This window comes from Netta rufina, assembly GCF_964035555.1.
Source record: "Netta rufina genome assembly, chromosome: 1".
In the NCBI taxonomy this organism is placed as follows: Eukaryota; Metazoa; Chordata; class Aves; order Anseriformes; family Anatidae; genus Netta; species Netta rufina.
Window position 1 is genome coordinate 104,056,812 of NC_140123.1, and position 16,416 is coordinate 104,073,227.

Consider the following 16,416-nt stretch of genomic DNA (forward strand, 5'->3'; position numbering starts at 1 on the left):
AGTTAAATTTAAATTAAAGCATGGACAGAAATGAATGCAGCCTTTGATCCCCCTTCCATCCAGACTGCACCCTGATGGGCACAGCTGGACAGGATAGAAATCGTGAGAAGGGAGCAGTCTCGCCTGTTTAAAAGGGCACTGTCAACTCATTACATCCTCAAGTTGAGCAAATTAAAAAAAAATAAAAATTCACTGGGTTCTTTTGGAGCTCCACTAATGTTTTCTGTAATGGCCACTTCTTGCCTGTTTAATTTTTAAAGGAGGCTGATTTTTAGGTGTTTGACTGAAAATAACATAGCCTACTGTTAACATCTGTTTAACCTTCACGGTGGCCCCAGACCACCTTTCTGTTAGCTGAGTGGGAGCTGTGAGCCGAAACAAGGGCACACACCTCTGCCTGCCTGTCTGTCTGTCTTTCAGCATACAGCTTCGTGCAAGCTCTGGGACCACTCAGCGGGTGCCTGAGCCCCACGGTGTCAGGGTGAACTTTGTCCTGGGTGGCACCAGCAGGGATGCAGGCGCTGAAGGCGATGCCCTGGGTCACACGGTGTCCCTAACCTGGGAGGACACAGTGGCAGTGCTGTGCCCCCATTCCATGCATACTGAGGATGGTATGCACGGAAGGATTTTTCCCCTTCCATTCTTCAGTACAACTTTCCCCCCCATAAATCCATGTTGTTAAAAAGCTCACACACACCACGGCAACCTGTGGAAGGCTGGGGTCACCTTCCCTTCGAACAGCGGGGCGCCCTGGGCACCTCCCCACTTCCAGCTTTGATTCAGGCAGCCTCAACAAAGCTATTTCCTGGACTGCTCACAATTGGCGGGAGACAGATTTACCAGCCCTGGCTTATTTGGCTGGGTTGGGACATGCTGATAATGGCGCGAAATTCGGCCGAGGGTAAAACTAGGGATGTCGTGGCATCCGAGGGGACCCCAGCTGCTGGGAGCATCGCGCTGACACAGCAGCCTGCAGCCCAGAAGTGGATCTATGGTGCACGTAGCCACAGGGAATCAATTTTGGAGGCTTTGGTAGAAGTTTTAGGGAGTGAAAGTGGGGTAGGGGAAGGTAGCCAGCTGAGCTCCAGAAGGGTTTAGAGTGAGTCTGCCTCCCTGGTTCTCTTTCCCTACACTTTTCCTTGCCTGAAGGCAGCCCTGGCTGTGCTTTTGTCCTGAATACTTCGAAGCCTGGACTTACACAGGAGGCTCCCAGTTGTCATTCGCTACAGTCAGGAGGGTAAAATGATGATGTTTCTCAGCTCTGGCTTAAATTAGGAAGTTTTACCAGCGTAGCCTTGTCAACGAAAGCTGCTGTGAGAGGAGCACACGGCTAATCAACACCTGTGCCAGCCGAAATCCTATTAGCGCTGCGGTTGGGCTCCTCGGGAGGCAGGGAGCAGAGGGCTTCGGCTCAAGCAGCGTTCAGCGTGCAGCGGAGGCGGCACGGAGTAAAACCGCTTTGACACTTTTTAACGAGTGAAAGAAGAGCCTAAAAAAAATAAAAATAATAATAAAAAAAAAAGAGGTGGCACAGGAGAGCAAGCCCCCTATCGGGAAAGCAGCCCTGCGAGCCGCCAGCGGGGTTTTCGCCGCGGCCAGGTACAGCAGCATCCTCACGGGGGGTGCTGCGGGCAGGGCGCCCCGCTTGCCCTCCGACAGCCCGCTGCAGGCAGCTCCAAGTCTTTGGGGTGCGAGGGTGGAGGCTGCGAGAAGGCAGGAGGGTGGGAGGGGAGCAGGCGGGGTGGCAGAGGAAGGGGGGACCCCATCCGGCTGGGGGCAGCCGGGCAGCGAGCCCCCAGGCCCCGGGGCAGGGCTTCGGGGCCGTGCAAGCGGGGTGAAATTAGCGCCAGTCCAAAGCGGCGGCAGCAGCAGGAGGAGGAAGAGAAAGAGGAGGAGGAGGAGGAGGCGGAGGCAGAGGGAGGCGCCGTCCCCAGGCAGAGGGGCGGCAGCAAGGGCCCCCCCCCTCGCCCCGCTCCTCCCCTCGGCGCCCTCCGCCGAGCAACTTTGCTGCCGGGCGGCTGCACGGCCGGGGGATGCCGGCGGCGGCGGGGGACGGGCTGCTGGGCGATGTGGCTGGCGGTGGCGGTGGCGGCGGTGGCGGTGGCGGTGGTGGCGGCGGTGGCAGCGCCGTGCCGGGTCCGGTGGCGGCGGAGGGCAGGCTGCTGGCCGCCTGGCTCAGCGCCGCGCCGCCCCGCGAGCGGCTCCGCGACTTCCAGCACACCAAGCGCGTCGGAGGCTACCTGATCGGCAGGAAGCTGGGCGAGGGCTCCTTCGCCAAGGTCCGAGAGGGGCTGCATGTGCTCACCGGAGAGAAGGTAGCCGACCGGCCGGCCGGGGAGGGCTGGGCACGGCGGGGAGCGGCGCGGGGAGGGCGGCGGGGCGCTCTGCTGCCCCCCGGGGATGCTCCGCTGAAGGCGCACCGACCCTTTTCCCCCCTCCGGGTTTGCTCGCTTTGAGTGCCGGCAGGGTAAAACCTTCCCCTCCTTTTTCTTTTTCCTCCCCCTCCTCGGGTATTAGTAAGAAAAGTCCGCCGAGGGGCTCTGCTCCTCGTCTCTTCTCCCCAGCCCCTTAGTGGAGCCTCCTGCCCATCGATCAGGATGTGTCACCACGCGATAGAGAGCAGCGGGTGCTTTAGTTTGGTCCACCCAGCTCGGGACCCACAGAGGAGTTATCCTGCTCCCGTTAGAGCTGCCCTGTCGGATCAGACCAGGTAACAAAGCTCTACCTAACGCAGGACACCTTACTGCTACTGCAGGCTCCCTGCACTGCCAGGACCAAGCACCTCCGGCAATTCCCTCCAGCGCCCTAAAAAAGCTGTCGGTACGGCTGCGTCTTCGTAGTATGCGTTCCTGCACTCCTGGCTCTTTTTTCTTTCCCCTTCCAGTAAGTTTCTCGTGGAATGAAATTTCGAGTTAGGGCTCTGAATTTCATCGGGACAAAAAATGGTAATGTTAGTGATTATTATCATCCAGGAACGCGAGAGGAAAATAATTTTGTGCTCTTCTGTTACCAAGCGTGTGCTTCTCCTTGGTAACAGATACATCCAATGATCCTCTCGTTGATAAAAGGCACATGCACACACACGTCCTTCCCACCTCCACTTTTTTGGATTGCTACATTTGTCTCAGTCTGTTAAGAGGAAAAAATAAAAAGGCCCACCACACGCCCCTCTGTCTCAGCTCCCAGGCCCGCTGCCTTCCTTTTTTTTTCCCCCCAGTGTCTTGAATAACACATGCTATGACAAAGTGCTGAGCAGAAACTCTAGGAGGATCTCCCTTCCTTCCTGCTGAGCCCCTGTGTCCTTATTCGTGGCCGGGTGCGATGATCTCTGAGCTCTGCCTGACCCGATCTTGTGCCGCGGGGTCAAAGGAGGCGCTCGCTGTCGGCTTCAGCGGGTAAAAGGTCAGTCGCATAGCTCCAAATTCACACATTCAGGGTCCGTCCGCCCAGAAAACGCAGCTCTTTAATTTCAGGTATTTATGGATGAGCGATTTGAGTTAACGGATGGGAGATAAGGGCAGCTAATGACTTCCTTCAGGTGAGGCCCTATCTCAGCGAGGTGCCTCCCTCTCACATGAGGGGGGAATGCTTTCCGTCCCACGCGTGACCCCACATGAGTATCTCACAGAATGGTAGGGGTCGGAAGGGACCTCAAGAGATCATCGGGTCCAGTATCTCTCCCGGCAGAGAGAGCTGATGGACACTCAGCTCTTCTGGGCATGTTCCTCCACCACACTTTTGCGTGGCCTCCAGCCAAAAGAGGCTGAAACGTGCCCAAACTGGATCTGCCTCGCAGCTGCCGGCAGCTCTGCCTACACGGAGCCCACCACAGGCGACAGAGCTCTGGCTGTAACATGAGGAAGAGAAGAAAAACATCTGCTTACCCGGGCTCCTTTCTTTGGGAGTGCATTTGAGAGGAGGCTGGGGCTGGCAAGCAAGCGTGTGCATCGAATGGGGAGGGAAAGCATGAGGCAGTGGGAGAGCTGGGACCAGCAGTACCGGCTCGTGGAAGGAGGTCCTGTGGGAAGAGGCCACCAGAGGCCGAGCACAGACCTCCTCCGGGGTGGAAACTGGAGTCAGGATGGCATTATCAGGGCTGCCTGAGAGCGCATGACTATGTGACAGTTGCCCCTTGACACCTCTCCATACCCACCTCCCTCCCCCAGCTCGGGACATCCCCTCAGAGCAAGGCTGGGGGAGAACATGGCCCTGTTATGGCCTGTCCCCCAGTCAGTGGGGTGAGCCAGAAACTGTCCTCCAGTCTGTTCACTTGCAGAGGAAAAGTTAATCTGCAGGAGGGAGTAGTCAGTGCGCCTGCAAGTGGAGTTCAGCAAAGTGAGCCGTGGAAACAAAGCCTTCTCCTGCGGACAGCCCGCTGGATCGTCCCAGTCGCTGCATTTTTCTAGGCTGATGTTTTATGAGTCTATTATTCCAGGATTAGTGCCTGCATGTATTTTCAGAGGAAAAAAAAATAATAATTGACATCTGATTTTTGTTTTGTAAAGCAAAGGCGCTGTCTGAATTTCAATAAAATTGCTGTAATAGTGTGAAGTAGGGGTCTCACTGCTAATGCCTGGTAGCTGGTTTGGCACAGGCCAAGCTGCTACAGTCACCAGATTATCTGACTTCAGCCAGGGGTGCCCAACCAGGTTTTGATTTGCAGCAGACTTTAGCAACTCTGGAGGAGTTAATGCGCATTATTGTTTCAGAAAACTGTGTATTTAGAAATGAAATCTGTGGATTAATGAGTCCCCAGCTAGGCTCGGATCCATTGCACTGACACAATGCATTGTACAGAATCAAGGCAATGCAGAGTGAATGCCAAAAATCTGCCATTACCTCACCCTGAAATTGCTAGGAGCTAAAGAGGTCTTCAAGAGCGTCTGAGATGGTGCATGCTGTGGGCCAAACGCTAGTTGCTTTACCAGCTGCTCCAAGGGCAGCTGGCTGGATTATGCATTTGGAGTACAGTGTGTGGGACTGCAACCAGCAGCTCTTCCGAGCGCCTGAGCACGGGAGGGTGAGCTAAGGTGAGATCTTAAACCTTAGCTGCGAGTGTCTGCAGCGCTGGGCTTTAAATCCAATCTGCTGCAGTGCTTCTTGTGGTTTATGTTACCATAATGTCAGGCATGTTATTATTTTCTGGGCTTGAAAAATGTTTGGTAATGCCTGATGCAATTAAGTGTATTTTAGCTGAGCACAGGAGAATGCTGAACAGATTATTCTTTCTGTTGCTTTTGAACAAAAATATCACAGCCTATAATCTAAGATTTTGGAGTAAAAGGCTGATTTGTCAGATCAGCTCAGGCAGTCTTTATTGCCAGTCCTAAGGAAGCGTAGTTTCTCTATGAAGAGCAAGCCAATTTAGATTTAAATTGTGGCTATGAAACCCCACTGAGCTATCTGTATTGTTATTCAACTAACTTTTGCAGCCTGTGCACAAGATACTCCCGGATTGTTTCAAGCTTGAGGCTCGGCGTGGTCTATCTCTGGGCAGCAGAAAGCGGGCAATATTGCAAAATGATATCTTTGTGTAGTTTCAGACAGCTGAAATTGGGTTCCTGTCAGTGCAGGGGGGTAATATGCTCTACTGGTAGACCTGACGGATTGTGTCATCCTCTGTGGACCCCGATGAAATGTCTCAATAACTCCATACAGCATCACAGGATGGCAGTATGTTGAGGGGAGAGAACGGCGTGAGCATGAGTCTTTATAAACAAACTTGACCCGAGATTGCTTTTGTCTACTTTTAGGTACAATCTTTAGCTCGACAGAAAAAAAGACATTGAAGCAAATTGAATCATTTGACTTCTCATCCACCAAAAAACATGTTTATCAGTTTCTTTAGCGCTATTGTTAAGCTCAAAAAGGAGACATTTTTAGTTACAGTGAATCGAGTGGTTTTCTGTAACAATGCTACTTAGTGGGAAGTGGCTGCTAAAAATACAGTTTACCAGCTTCTATGAAGGCAAAGCAATTAATATCGAAAGTGGCCTTTTCACAAAAGGGTTTGCTTTCAGAATGCGTTTCTGTGTTAAAAAAAAAAAAAAACAAACAACTAAAACACTGCATTTGAGATTTCTGGAAGTGCCGGGGTGGCTGCGTGGGCTGTTGCGCCCCAGGGAAGGAACAGGGGAGGTGTTCTCAAAGGGCACCTGGGCAGCAGTCCTGCAGGCTCTGTCCCCTGCTGGTGGCACGTTGCTCTGCCTGCATTTTCCAGAATTACACGCTGGCACAGTGGGTGCATTTCTGCTGGGACATCACAGTTTGTCGTCACCTTCTGAAGCAGATCAATGGGTGCAAGAGCTGGGGGGATCTGCATGGCTCTCCACCTCTGCGGTGGGTGCTGAACCATAGGGCTCAAGCTGCCTGCAGGGAGGCAAAATGGGATGCAGAGGTGTTACAGAATCACAGAATCACAGAATTTCTAGGTTGGAAGAGACCTCAAGATCATCAAGTCCAACCTCTGACCTAACACTGCTGCTGCCCTACACCAGCCGAGGCTGTTGGCTCCTAAAATCCTTGCTGTGGTGGGGAAGGCTGTCAGACAATCTGTACCCTAGTCTCAACATCCCGTTTCTAATCCCTTGCTGGCATCGAGGACATTTGTTGAGTTGCTCATGGGCTCGCTACCAGGAGCAAAGGCTGGAGTGATGCGTTTTGCATAATTCCTGTCTTCCAGCAGTGTCCCCTAGGAAACTCACCAACCCTTCAGGATAATATAGCCAGATGGACACAGAGAAACATGGACAGAAGTAATGCCAGCACACATCAGTAGATGTTACAACGCCATACACATTTTATGCTTTGCATTTTATGCAAAGTTAACACATGCTATGGAGTTAAATTTGCCTTGAGTAAATTCACTCTTTTCCTCTTATGTTCTGCCATGGACTTGAGGGGATTGGGGCTTGACTTGGTGGCCAAAAGCCTTTGGGTGCATCAGCAGGTGAGATTTTGCCTTGTTCCTGCCCTTGATAACTGTGCCAGCCCTGCAACATTGCTGCTCTTCCTTTGGGAAACCTGATGGGGACTTCACATGAAGGACTTCTGCATCAGGATTTGCCGTCGTCAGCCGTGCCTGTATTGCAAGATCCAGGGCTGCCCAAGTAGTAATGCTGGCTTGGGAACAGAGAAATGTGGCTTATACTCACATGTAGTCAGTTCTAGGATCATAACTTTTTGAGTTTGGGGGGCTGTGTGTGTATGGGGGTCACTTCCAAGCCATTTTACCAAGCAAGTGGGCCAGAAAGTTACTTTACTGCAAACAAAAGTTGAGTTTCTAATGTGACCATCGGTCTTTCAGTCCAACCCTTTGTTTTTACTCCCAAATACTGTCAGGCTGCAGATTGTCCTTCCTCCAGTGATACTTGTATATCAGTTTCCTCAATGTGTTTGTGCTCTCACTGCAAGTATTTAATTAATAGTTCTCTTCTTAGCTCTTCCTCTACATATTTTAACATTTTATCTATACCCCCCAAAAAAAAGCTTGCTTAAGAAAGTACTTACCATAAATTTGCATGGTGGCTTTCTTCTGTGATTTTTATTAACAGCTGCCAACTGTTACACCTGGATGATGTGTTATGATGCCGCTCTTAATTATATGCACCGAGGAAGTGAAATGAGGGTGTTTCTGCAGCCTTAATTTTGACATTTCTTTGCTTCTAAGTGTTTGCTTTCACAGCTTTGACACAATTCTTTTCACAGAGGTTTGTGTAAGTGCACGCAAATGCATAATTTGTATTGAAGCCACTAAACACATGCTTTTGTTAACATGCAATACTTCAGAGAAGGATTTCAAGGGTGCTGTCATGGCTGCAGTGACATGAGTAAGGACTTGGCTGGAAGCAGGACCAGACAACCGGATGCTTTGTCAGCACAAAGTTCTCCAAAGCGTGTTCATTTAAGAATCTGAGCACGGGGCAGAATAAACACCAGACTGCTGATGTGTGCTCACCTGCTCGGTCTCTTGTATGAGCACCTGCTAACAGTTGGTTCATCAGGAGGATAACCAGTTGCAACAGGCACTTGTTATAAAGCCACACTCTTGACTCTAACCCTTTTCTGTGTTGCATGCTTGGAGTAAGCAAGAATAGGCCTGAATAGGCAAGAGCGCCTGTTCATTATTGCAGTCTGCTGCTTCCAGGAAGCTTGTTTTAATATTTATCAGCTGTAGCTTGCAACTTGTTCTGCAATGAGCTGAATTGATGCACATGTGGCAGTTGCTTATCCTCTTGAGATAATCTGCTTTCAAGTTTACATTCAGCAGTTTTAAGGACGTCACTAACAGTGCATGTCAGCAATGTGCTGCTTTTCATACAGACCGTTATAATTTTAGTGGCATAGGCAGGATTGAGGGAAGCTGAGTGTTGAGGCTGAATTGATACCAGGTGTAGTTCTTCTGTGGCACTCACATCTGGATCCCTGTATTTGTTCTCCCAAGTTTTGTGTTTTTAACATATTTAATGATGTGTAAAGCTGCGAGCCTGTTTTTGTAGGCATGCCTTACCTACAAGAGTGTTAGTAATTAAAACACGTCTAGCTTTCCACCTCTTGCAGTTTGCTGTATCCCTTTTTACACTAATGAGCTGGGGAATGCTACCATAGCTTCATGCTTTTCAGTGGACATAACACATTAGGCATCTTCGCCCCTCTGCCCTTGTGAGTTATTTGTTAGCGTGCACTCGGGAAAGTGGATGCTATTAATGAGCAGCACTTACCCTTCGCAAGGAAACAATCTCACAAGTAAAGCAGTCATGAGGTGACGGGATGGCCCTGCTGGTGACTGAATTGCAATAATAGCCTAAAAGCCAAGCTGTTGTGTCGTATAAATAACAATAGACAAATAGACTGAAAGTTTGCGTGCATATTATGCTAGTCTTTGAGATCTTAGAGAGGGATCTAAAACCATCCACAACCAGTGGTTATGTAGATATTGGCCAGAAGAAGAGTTACGTGGGTTGCTGTGTTGGTGTTGACCTGGCAGTATGGGGTGCAGCTGGACCAGGATAGATGCAGGCTATCCCGAGTACCTTCTGCCTGCAGTGTGGTCTCACTTTGCACTACTTCTCTTCCGGATTGGCTTAACTACTATTTTCAGCTAAGCTGAGGAGCAAAAACCTCAAACCTCTTCATTCTGTGTCTCTGTAAAACCTTTTCTGCTCTACTTTCCTGATGTGCTTGCTGTCTGTTGGCCAATCTCCTCGAGGGCATGAACTTAGCGGTGCCAGTGTTTTCAGTGGGCTGATGGAGCTGGCGCTGATGAAGAGAGACAGGGAGTTTTTTTCTGGTAAGTTTTACTGCAGAAGGAGAGAAGCTGCAACCACTGGCATGACCCCGTGGCCCATGCTAGGACAGAGGTGCCCGTTTCTAAGCTGTTGAGGTGAAGCATTGCCAAAATTGTGTTTGGTGTCAGTGCTTGTAGGGAACAGAGTCAAACCTCCTCCTCCCGAAGGGAAAGGCCACTTCAGGAAAGAGTGGTTGAGCATTTAAAGTGGTCCCCAAGAGAGATCACCTAGAAAAACTGGTGTTGCCTCAACCAAAGCTTTCTTTTATGAGCATGCTCTGCTGCAGTATTGCGCTGCTGAGCTGCAAGTCTGGCACTTCCAACGTGGGTCCCAGTCGAGCTCTTCTCATTCCTGGTGCGAGATCAGGTGCCACCAGGAAAATCATCGCAACAAAGAGAACTAAAAAAAGATAAGTTATATATAATGAAGTTCCTTTGCTTTCTGCCTGTTGTGGAAGATTGTCATGGAAACATTTTCTTTTCTTTTTTTTTTTTTCAAAGAATAAATGTATTTTCTGTGATTAATGTCCACAGAACTAAGGGAGAGAACATATATATATATAAACTTTATTGGCAACACCCTTAGATTGGCTCCCAATGACTGTAAATATTTTATCTCCTGTATTTTAAATTACTAAACTGGGCCTTGAAAGCAGTGGTTTTTGTTGATGTAACAAACGTCCTTTTTTCTTTTTTCTTTTTTTTTCCCTTTTTTTTTTTTAAATCATAAAGCTGCATTGGTGTTAAGGCACTTTAAATTAGGGACACTTGGTCTTCTGTAAGTCCAGTTATGGATGTGATCACTAAAATGTGAAGCAGGGACTGCTTAATATGAAACATGCCACAGGTCCGTGATCATGCGAGGGGCAAGCGGCATTAGCCGCAAGGTTTCTCCTGTGAGGAGTGGTGCTGGAGGAATGTTACTCGGTATCACTTCTCCGCTTTTGTTTCCCCACAAGTAACCCGAGATCCTCATCCATCTTGCTGTGACAGAAGATGTTTTCAGCGTTAAAAACACGAGTTTTAGTTTATCAAAAGCAGCCGGATAGGACATGGTTCATTTGTGACCAAGGCATGGAGCATGCCTTGCTGTGCTCCAGCGCTCTCTGCTTCCTGTTGTCCTAGCAGCTTACTGGGGGCTGTGTCTGGGTGAAGAGGACCTCTGGTTTCCCAGCAGTTATCACACAGCTTCCTTCATGCTTGTTGTGAGTAGCCATCATCTTTTTTTTCCATGTAAAATAAGGGCCTTGCTCCTCTTAGCCAGCTTTCCCTCAGCTGCAGCGGCTGCACATCAGGCCCCCATGTGCTCATGTAACAGGACCTGAAAAACATCTTTCCCTCTAGCTGTTAATACCTTGAGCTCAAAAGAGATCTCGAATTGAGTGATGGATGGTCTTTTAGCATGTCAAAGAGCCATTTTCTGCAAAATAGCTAATATTTGGAAAGTGATACCGGGCAAATATTTTTACTTTTCAATGGCTGGGCAAATCCAGCCATTTCAGGCATTCAGACACATGCTTTCTTCTTGCAGCACATGGCCCAGGCCTGAAGGCTGGTTTTGACAAGCTCATAAGGATTTCTTAGGGAACCTTGGTATCGCATCCTCATTTATCTCCACCTCCAGCTTTCTGCCGCCGCCACGTCCATCGGTCTCTGCATAATCTCTCTTGACTTGTGTAGATATCACTAGAGGCCAGCAAGGTAAAACGTGCTCCTGTCCCTCGGGGGACACTGTTATTGCTACCCCATTAATTAGCTGACTAAGAGAGCAGTGAAAGGTCACTGGAATTGGTTTCTTTCTGCCAAAGGCCAGGCAGATCCCACCCATGACCCACTCAGGACAAGTCGTGTGTCCTGCCTGTAGATGTGCCAGTGCTGTAGCAGCACAGGCTCTTGAAAGTCCTGCATTGTACACATTCTGCTGCTTTGGACATAGAGCACCAAGGAAAAGCATAATTTGTGGGGATTTCCATACAGAACACATGGGAAAGGGCAGAATTGCTGCAGCCCCTTACCTCAAAACCATCTCCTGGCAGCCACTGAAGGTCTGGCCGTGTCAGGTGGCAGAGATGCTCGCAGATAAGGGTACTTCATTCAGTTTGAAAATGGAGTGAAGCAGAAGATGAGGGGGAAGAAGGTAGTTAGCTTTACGGAAACAGCTGAGCAGAAGTATGTCCAGCAAAGGATAACTGTAGTTACCCATGAAGGATGGCTTGATGTTACCTGTAAATATGGCATGAAGTAAAAAAGCATGTTGAAGAGAAATATGGCTGGGCATGGCTCTCCTCCAGTGAAGCTGAGCTGCTCTGTGGAAATAGACCATGTCGAACAAGGCATTAGTTGTGTGTTAGATCAGCAGTTACCTCTGTTTCCTTCCTGACTGACTGAAGGAGGAGGAAGCATTGCAGAGATACGGGGAATGCTGTACCATGTAAAAGGGCATGAAGGTAGATCACGAGGAAGCTCTGACCAGTCTGTGCTCACAGCCTTGCAATATTGACTGTTTTAAAGCCTTCATACAGTCTGCCCTTGCACATAGCGTGGTAGGAGCAGCCCTATAGTATGTCCTTACAAACACCAGTCCCTTGATACATCAGGACTCTGGCTCCTCATGGAAACACTAATTCGACTGTGCTGATGCAATAGGCAGCAGTAGCAGCGTGGGCGAGTAGGGCTGTCTGCAGAAGCATCAATATTTGCCTGAGTCCTCGTGACACTTTGTGTCTTCTGTGCCACAGAGCTCAGGAAAGGATGTTGGATGGAGCTTTCAACATTTGCATCCCTTGATGTGACTGCTAATTGCTCCCAGACTGCCTTGCCTAGCTCAACTCCAGTCTTCCTGTGCTGTGCCTTGCCCCTGTCTCAGCTGGGACCAGAGATGCTTCTCACCTGTACAATTATTAAAGCTCAAAGGGATCACGGTGGTCATCTGGCCTGACCTCCCGTGTAAGACAAGAGCTGGTATTCTCTTTGGGCGTATCTGTAGCAATGTTTTGTTGAGCTATTGCACACTCTGGGGGTGGGGGGATTCAAAATCTACTTTCATCTCTGTAAGATAAGATGTTCCTATCACTGCTTCACTGCACCTGAATAACATGGATCGTGCTTACAGCCTGAGTTTGCCCAACGTTACCTTTTGGGCAGTTAATTTTGTTTTATTAAAGAGCTGTCTGTTATCAGCAGCCCTTTCCTCCTGCAGGTACTTGCAGAAAATCATCATCACTGCTTAGTTTTCTCTTAATTAAAATTTTTGAGCTTCAGTCTGATACTGTGACAGACAGTTCTTGGACCTCAGACTGTTCCTGAAGCTCTTTTCAGAACTCTTTGCAAACTTTTAACATCATTCTTGAAGTGCTTGTGCCAGAACTAGATCTAGTAATCTAATAATAGTGCCCAGTGCCATGTACAGGTGTAATTAATACCTTTTCTTACCTTAACAAATACATCCTGCTTATGCTTTTAAGGATTACATTTAAGTTAGCTGTGACATCAAGAGGGTTCATTTGCTTATCTGAATCCTTATGCACATTGCTGGATACTGTTGTCTTTGCACTGTAGGTAATGGTAAGATTTTTTTCTTATCTCCCAGTGATTTGGTTCTTTCCATTCAAGCTACCTTCAATCTGAAGTATACGAATGAGCATACTCTGAGCTACTTTCCTGTTTATAAAAGTTTATTCCCCTTTAGGGGCTGATTTAAAGTTTTCCTGGCTGTCTAGTCTGCCAACAGAGAGAGTGGTCCCCTGCGAACTAAGACATTTATCCTGTACTTATCTCTACAGCAGCTGTTTTTATCTCTTGCTAAACCCCAAACTCTTGGCTTACACTGTCATGGACTCTGAAGAGAAGACAATATTTTAACAAAAGTGACTCCTCCCTATGTTTTTTAATTGTTGATTTTACTAATTCCGGAGCAAATACAAATGAAACAGAATATATAATTCAGCTGTCCTGCAAAGAGCAAACAGAAAAGTTATCAAAGGCTGAACATCACCACTCAACTGTGAAGCAGAGAGACGATACTGCTTGTTTAACATGAAATCTCAATGCATCTCTAATTGTATTGCTGAGAAGCCTTTTCAGTGCATATACATGCACATGCATGCACATTTAACTCAGTCTCTGATCCTCCTATTCTATTCATAGCAAGCACACAAGGCAAGTATAAAAGGTATCAGATGGCCATGGTTGAATGGTTGTTCTTTTCTGTCCTTGATAAATAGAACAGATGTCATTCTTGTGGAAAAGTCTGCCTTCACGCGTTGCTGTAGGTTTGGATGATTGCTTACTTCCTTGACGTGAATGGCTAGGCTGTAAAGAGAATGGTTAACAAGCATTTATCTTCTTGTAATACTTTTAGAAATGCTCTGCAGTCTGCTTTGAGAGCAGTTCTTGAAAGGTGAATAGGATGCTGGCGTTTGTTAAGGAACTGGACAGCCAAGCAGGATAGCTGAGGGGAGTTCCTCCAGAAGTGCCACCCTGGCACCTCTGAATTGGCTGCTACAGACTGCTGGGTAATTCGGTGAATGTCCAGCATGAGGCCGTGGAGAAAGTTAAGTTTGTGTTTATGTAATGGTGCATGGACTCAGCCACGTCTGACAGTTGAGCAGAAAAGCTCTGACTTCTCCCTGTCCTGAGCAGAGTATGCGTGGTCCTTTCTGCAGGTGTACAGCTTATTGATTGCTGGTATGCATTTACTTGGATGATTCTTTTCTTTAATGCTTTGTTTCTTGAGATGTTGGTACTTATGATCTATGAAAATATTCCCCTGATGTACTATAAAATTTACCAAGCTTTAACAGCTAAAGCAAAGAATAAACACTGTCTAGTGAAAGAAGTTAGCATTTTCTAATCCTTGGATTCAGTTATGAAAAGCAACTTATTATATGCCTGGTTGGTTGCCCAACCTGAGATACCCTGAAAGGGATTGCTCTCAAGAATACGCTGAGAACTGTGCAGGCTTCAAAGTTAGGTCTGTTTAGTATGCCCCGAATTGGCCCCCAAAAATCGCCATCCAGCTTTGAAAACTAAGCTCAGAGTTTTGTAGTGAGAGCAGTGGTGATTACAAAGCAAGCTATGAGTGATGCCAGACACCTGTCACCAAAAGGAAGGAAAAAAAGAAAATGAATTCACTGCAAGAGTTGTCTTGGTCACCTCAAAAATACAGCTGGAGATCGACTTGCACTAACTATGGCTATACGAAATACCTACATGGCCTGGCTCTTTGTCTCATTCTCCTCTAAGCATAAATCAGGATATAAAGGTTTGGTTTATTGTGGAGGCTCAGTCTTTCCCATTGACCGTCCTGGCTGCACCCGGTAACCTGCAGCTCTGAGTTCCATGTGAATGGTCAGGGTGCACTGGGACAGTGCTGAGAACTGGCTCGGCTGCCTGGCTTGGCATCACCTCCAGCAGGGCTGCCACCAGCAGTTCCTGGAAAAAAAAAAAAGAAAAAGGAGGGATGTGGAGATGGGGAGGGGAGGAGGTGTCCCTCCAGTAGTCTATAGCTGAAGTTTCTCCTCTTGTGTTGTGTTGGTCTCCTGGCCAAATCCCACAGTGCCTGCTGGATTCTTATTCAAGCCAGCTTCCTCTCAGTTCAGCTGGAGCTCCTTTTGGCAGAGATCTGCAGGAACTGGCTTCCTCTTATTAAAAGTTAGGAGCGAATTTGCAGAAGGAAACTATTCAAGTGGCTGGATAAGTGGGAAAACTCTTAAAGAGTCCTCTAAATGTCATACCCTGATTTTGCAAGGTCACGTGCAGTCTTCTGTTCTCTATAAAGTTAAGCATGTTATAACATTTTTTGCTAGACCGGGGCTATTGCTATGAAACTGTTCTTCCAGTTGTTACCGCAAGCGTCTGACATGAGTATTGTTTAAGACCTCTTGACTTCGACTTAGCAAACAGGCCATTGAGAAAACCCATTTTCTGGCAAAGAGGAAGGCTTGCTTCCATTGAGATTCATCCGCCTGCCAAGAGACAGCCTGCGTAAAGGCATCCAATCTGGCGAGCAAGAAACCTGAGGCGAAATTGGGACCTGGGTTCCCTGGGTGCTAACATACAGTGTGACTGAAGTCACTGGTAGTCATATGCTTGCTAACTTAGTTTCATTCGGGCAGAATGATGGTGTGTCGTAACTGGATGAAGCCCGAGATTCACCAGGGAAAAGCTAGGTAGAGAGAGGTTTTTGTTGCAAAATCATAGCCTGAATAAAACTCTTTGCAGCTTTGGAGACAAACAAAACCCAGTAACTTAAAACACATGCACACAAACACCACCCACAAAACAAACAAACAAACAAACAAGCAAACGAACAAAACCACTATTACACTGCCATCAATTTTGCATATATTTGAAAATCAACTCCATAGCAGGCTTGGCTTGCCACCCCCTCCAATGTTCTTTTGTTTTGTGTGTTTGTTCAACTTCATTGTGGTATCCAACATTTGGTTTCCCATCAGCAGGACACTGCAGGAATACCTATCAAAAGTATTACTCTTTGACCCATGGTTTCTCTGAATGTCACTGTTGGAGTTACATGCCCCAGAAGGGGCAGGGAAAAGATGACCGTGGGTTATTGCTCTCTACAACTACCTGAAAGGAAGCTGTGGGGAGCTGGGTGTCAGCCTCTCCTCACAGGTAACTAGTGATAGGACTAGAGAGAATGGCCTCAAGTTTTGCCAGGGGAGGTTCAGGTTGGAAATGAGGCGACATTGCTTCTCAGAAAGAGAAGTCAGGCACTGGGACAGGTTGCCCAGGGAGGTGGTGGCGTCACCGTCCCTGGGGGTGTTCGAGGAAAGGTTGGACGTGGTGCTTAGGGACATGGGTTAGTGAGTGACATTGGAGGTAGAAGGGCGATTGGACCAGATGATCCTGGAGGTCTTTTCCATCCTTAATGATTCTGTGATTCTGTGGTTCTTCTGCCCACCAAGCACTGGGAGGTTCCTCCTTCCTAGCACAACATCCCCATCCTCAGTTTTGTGGGCCTGGCGTGCTGTCAGGGCACAGATCTGGGGAGCTGGGACTGCACAGTGTGTCTCTCACAAAGACATACAGGCTGCCCCTGGGCTTCCCTTGGGAGATGACAGTGTGAGCCCAGCAGAAACCCTTTGTGCGCTGCGTGCTGGGTCAGC

At 48.1% G+C, this 16,416-nt stretch overlaps 1 protein-coding gene across 1 annotated transcript in view; it reads left to right on the plus strand.

Moving 5' to 3' along the window:
- Positions 1–2,033: 2,033 nt before the first annotated feature.
- Positions 2,034–16,416, plus strand: part of HUNK (hormonally up-regulated Neu-associated kinase) — a gene marked incomplete at both ends in the record, with an annotated part of 56,140 nt that continues 41,757 nt past the window's right edge. The window contains one exon of the mRNA XM_084297274.1: positions 2,034–2,315. Coding sequence (XP_084153400.1) covers positions 2,034–2,315 — 282 coding nt within the window. The remainder of the gene's footprint in view (positions 2,316–16,416) is intronic.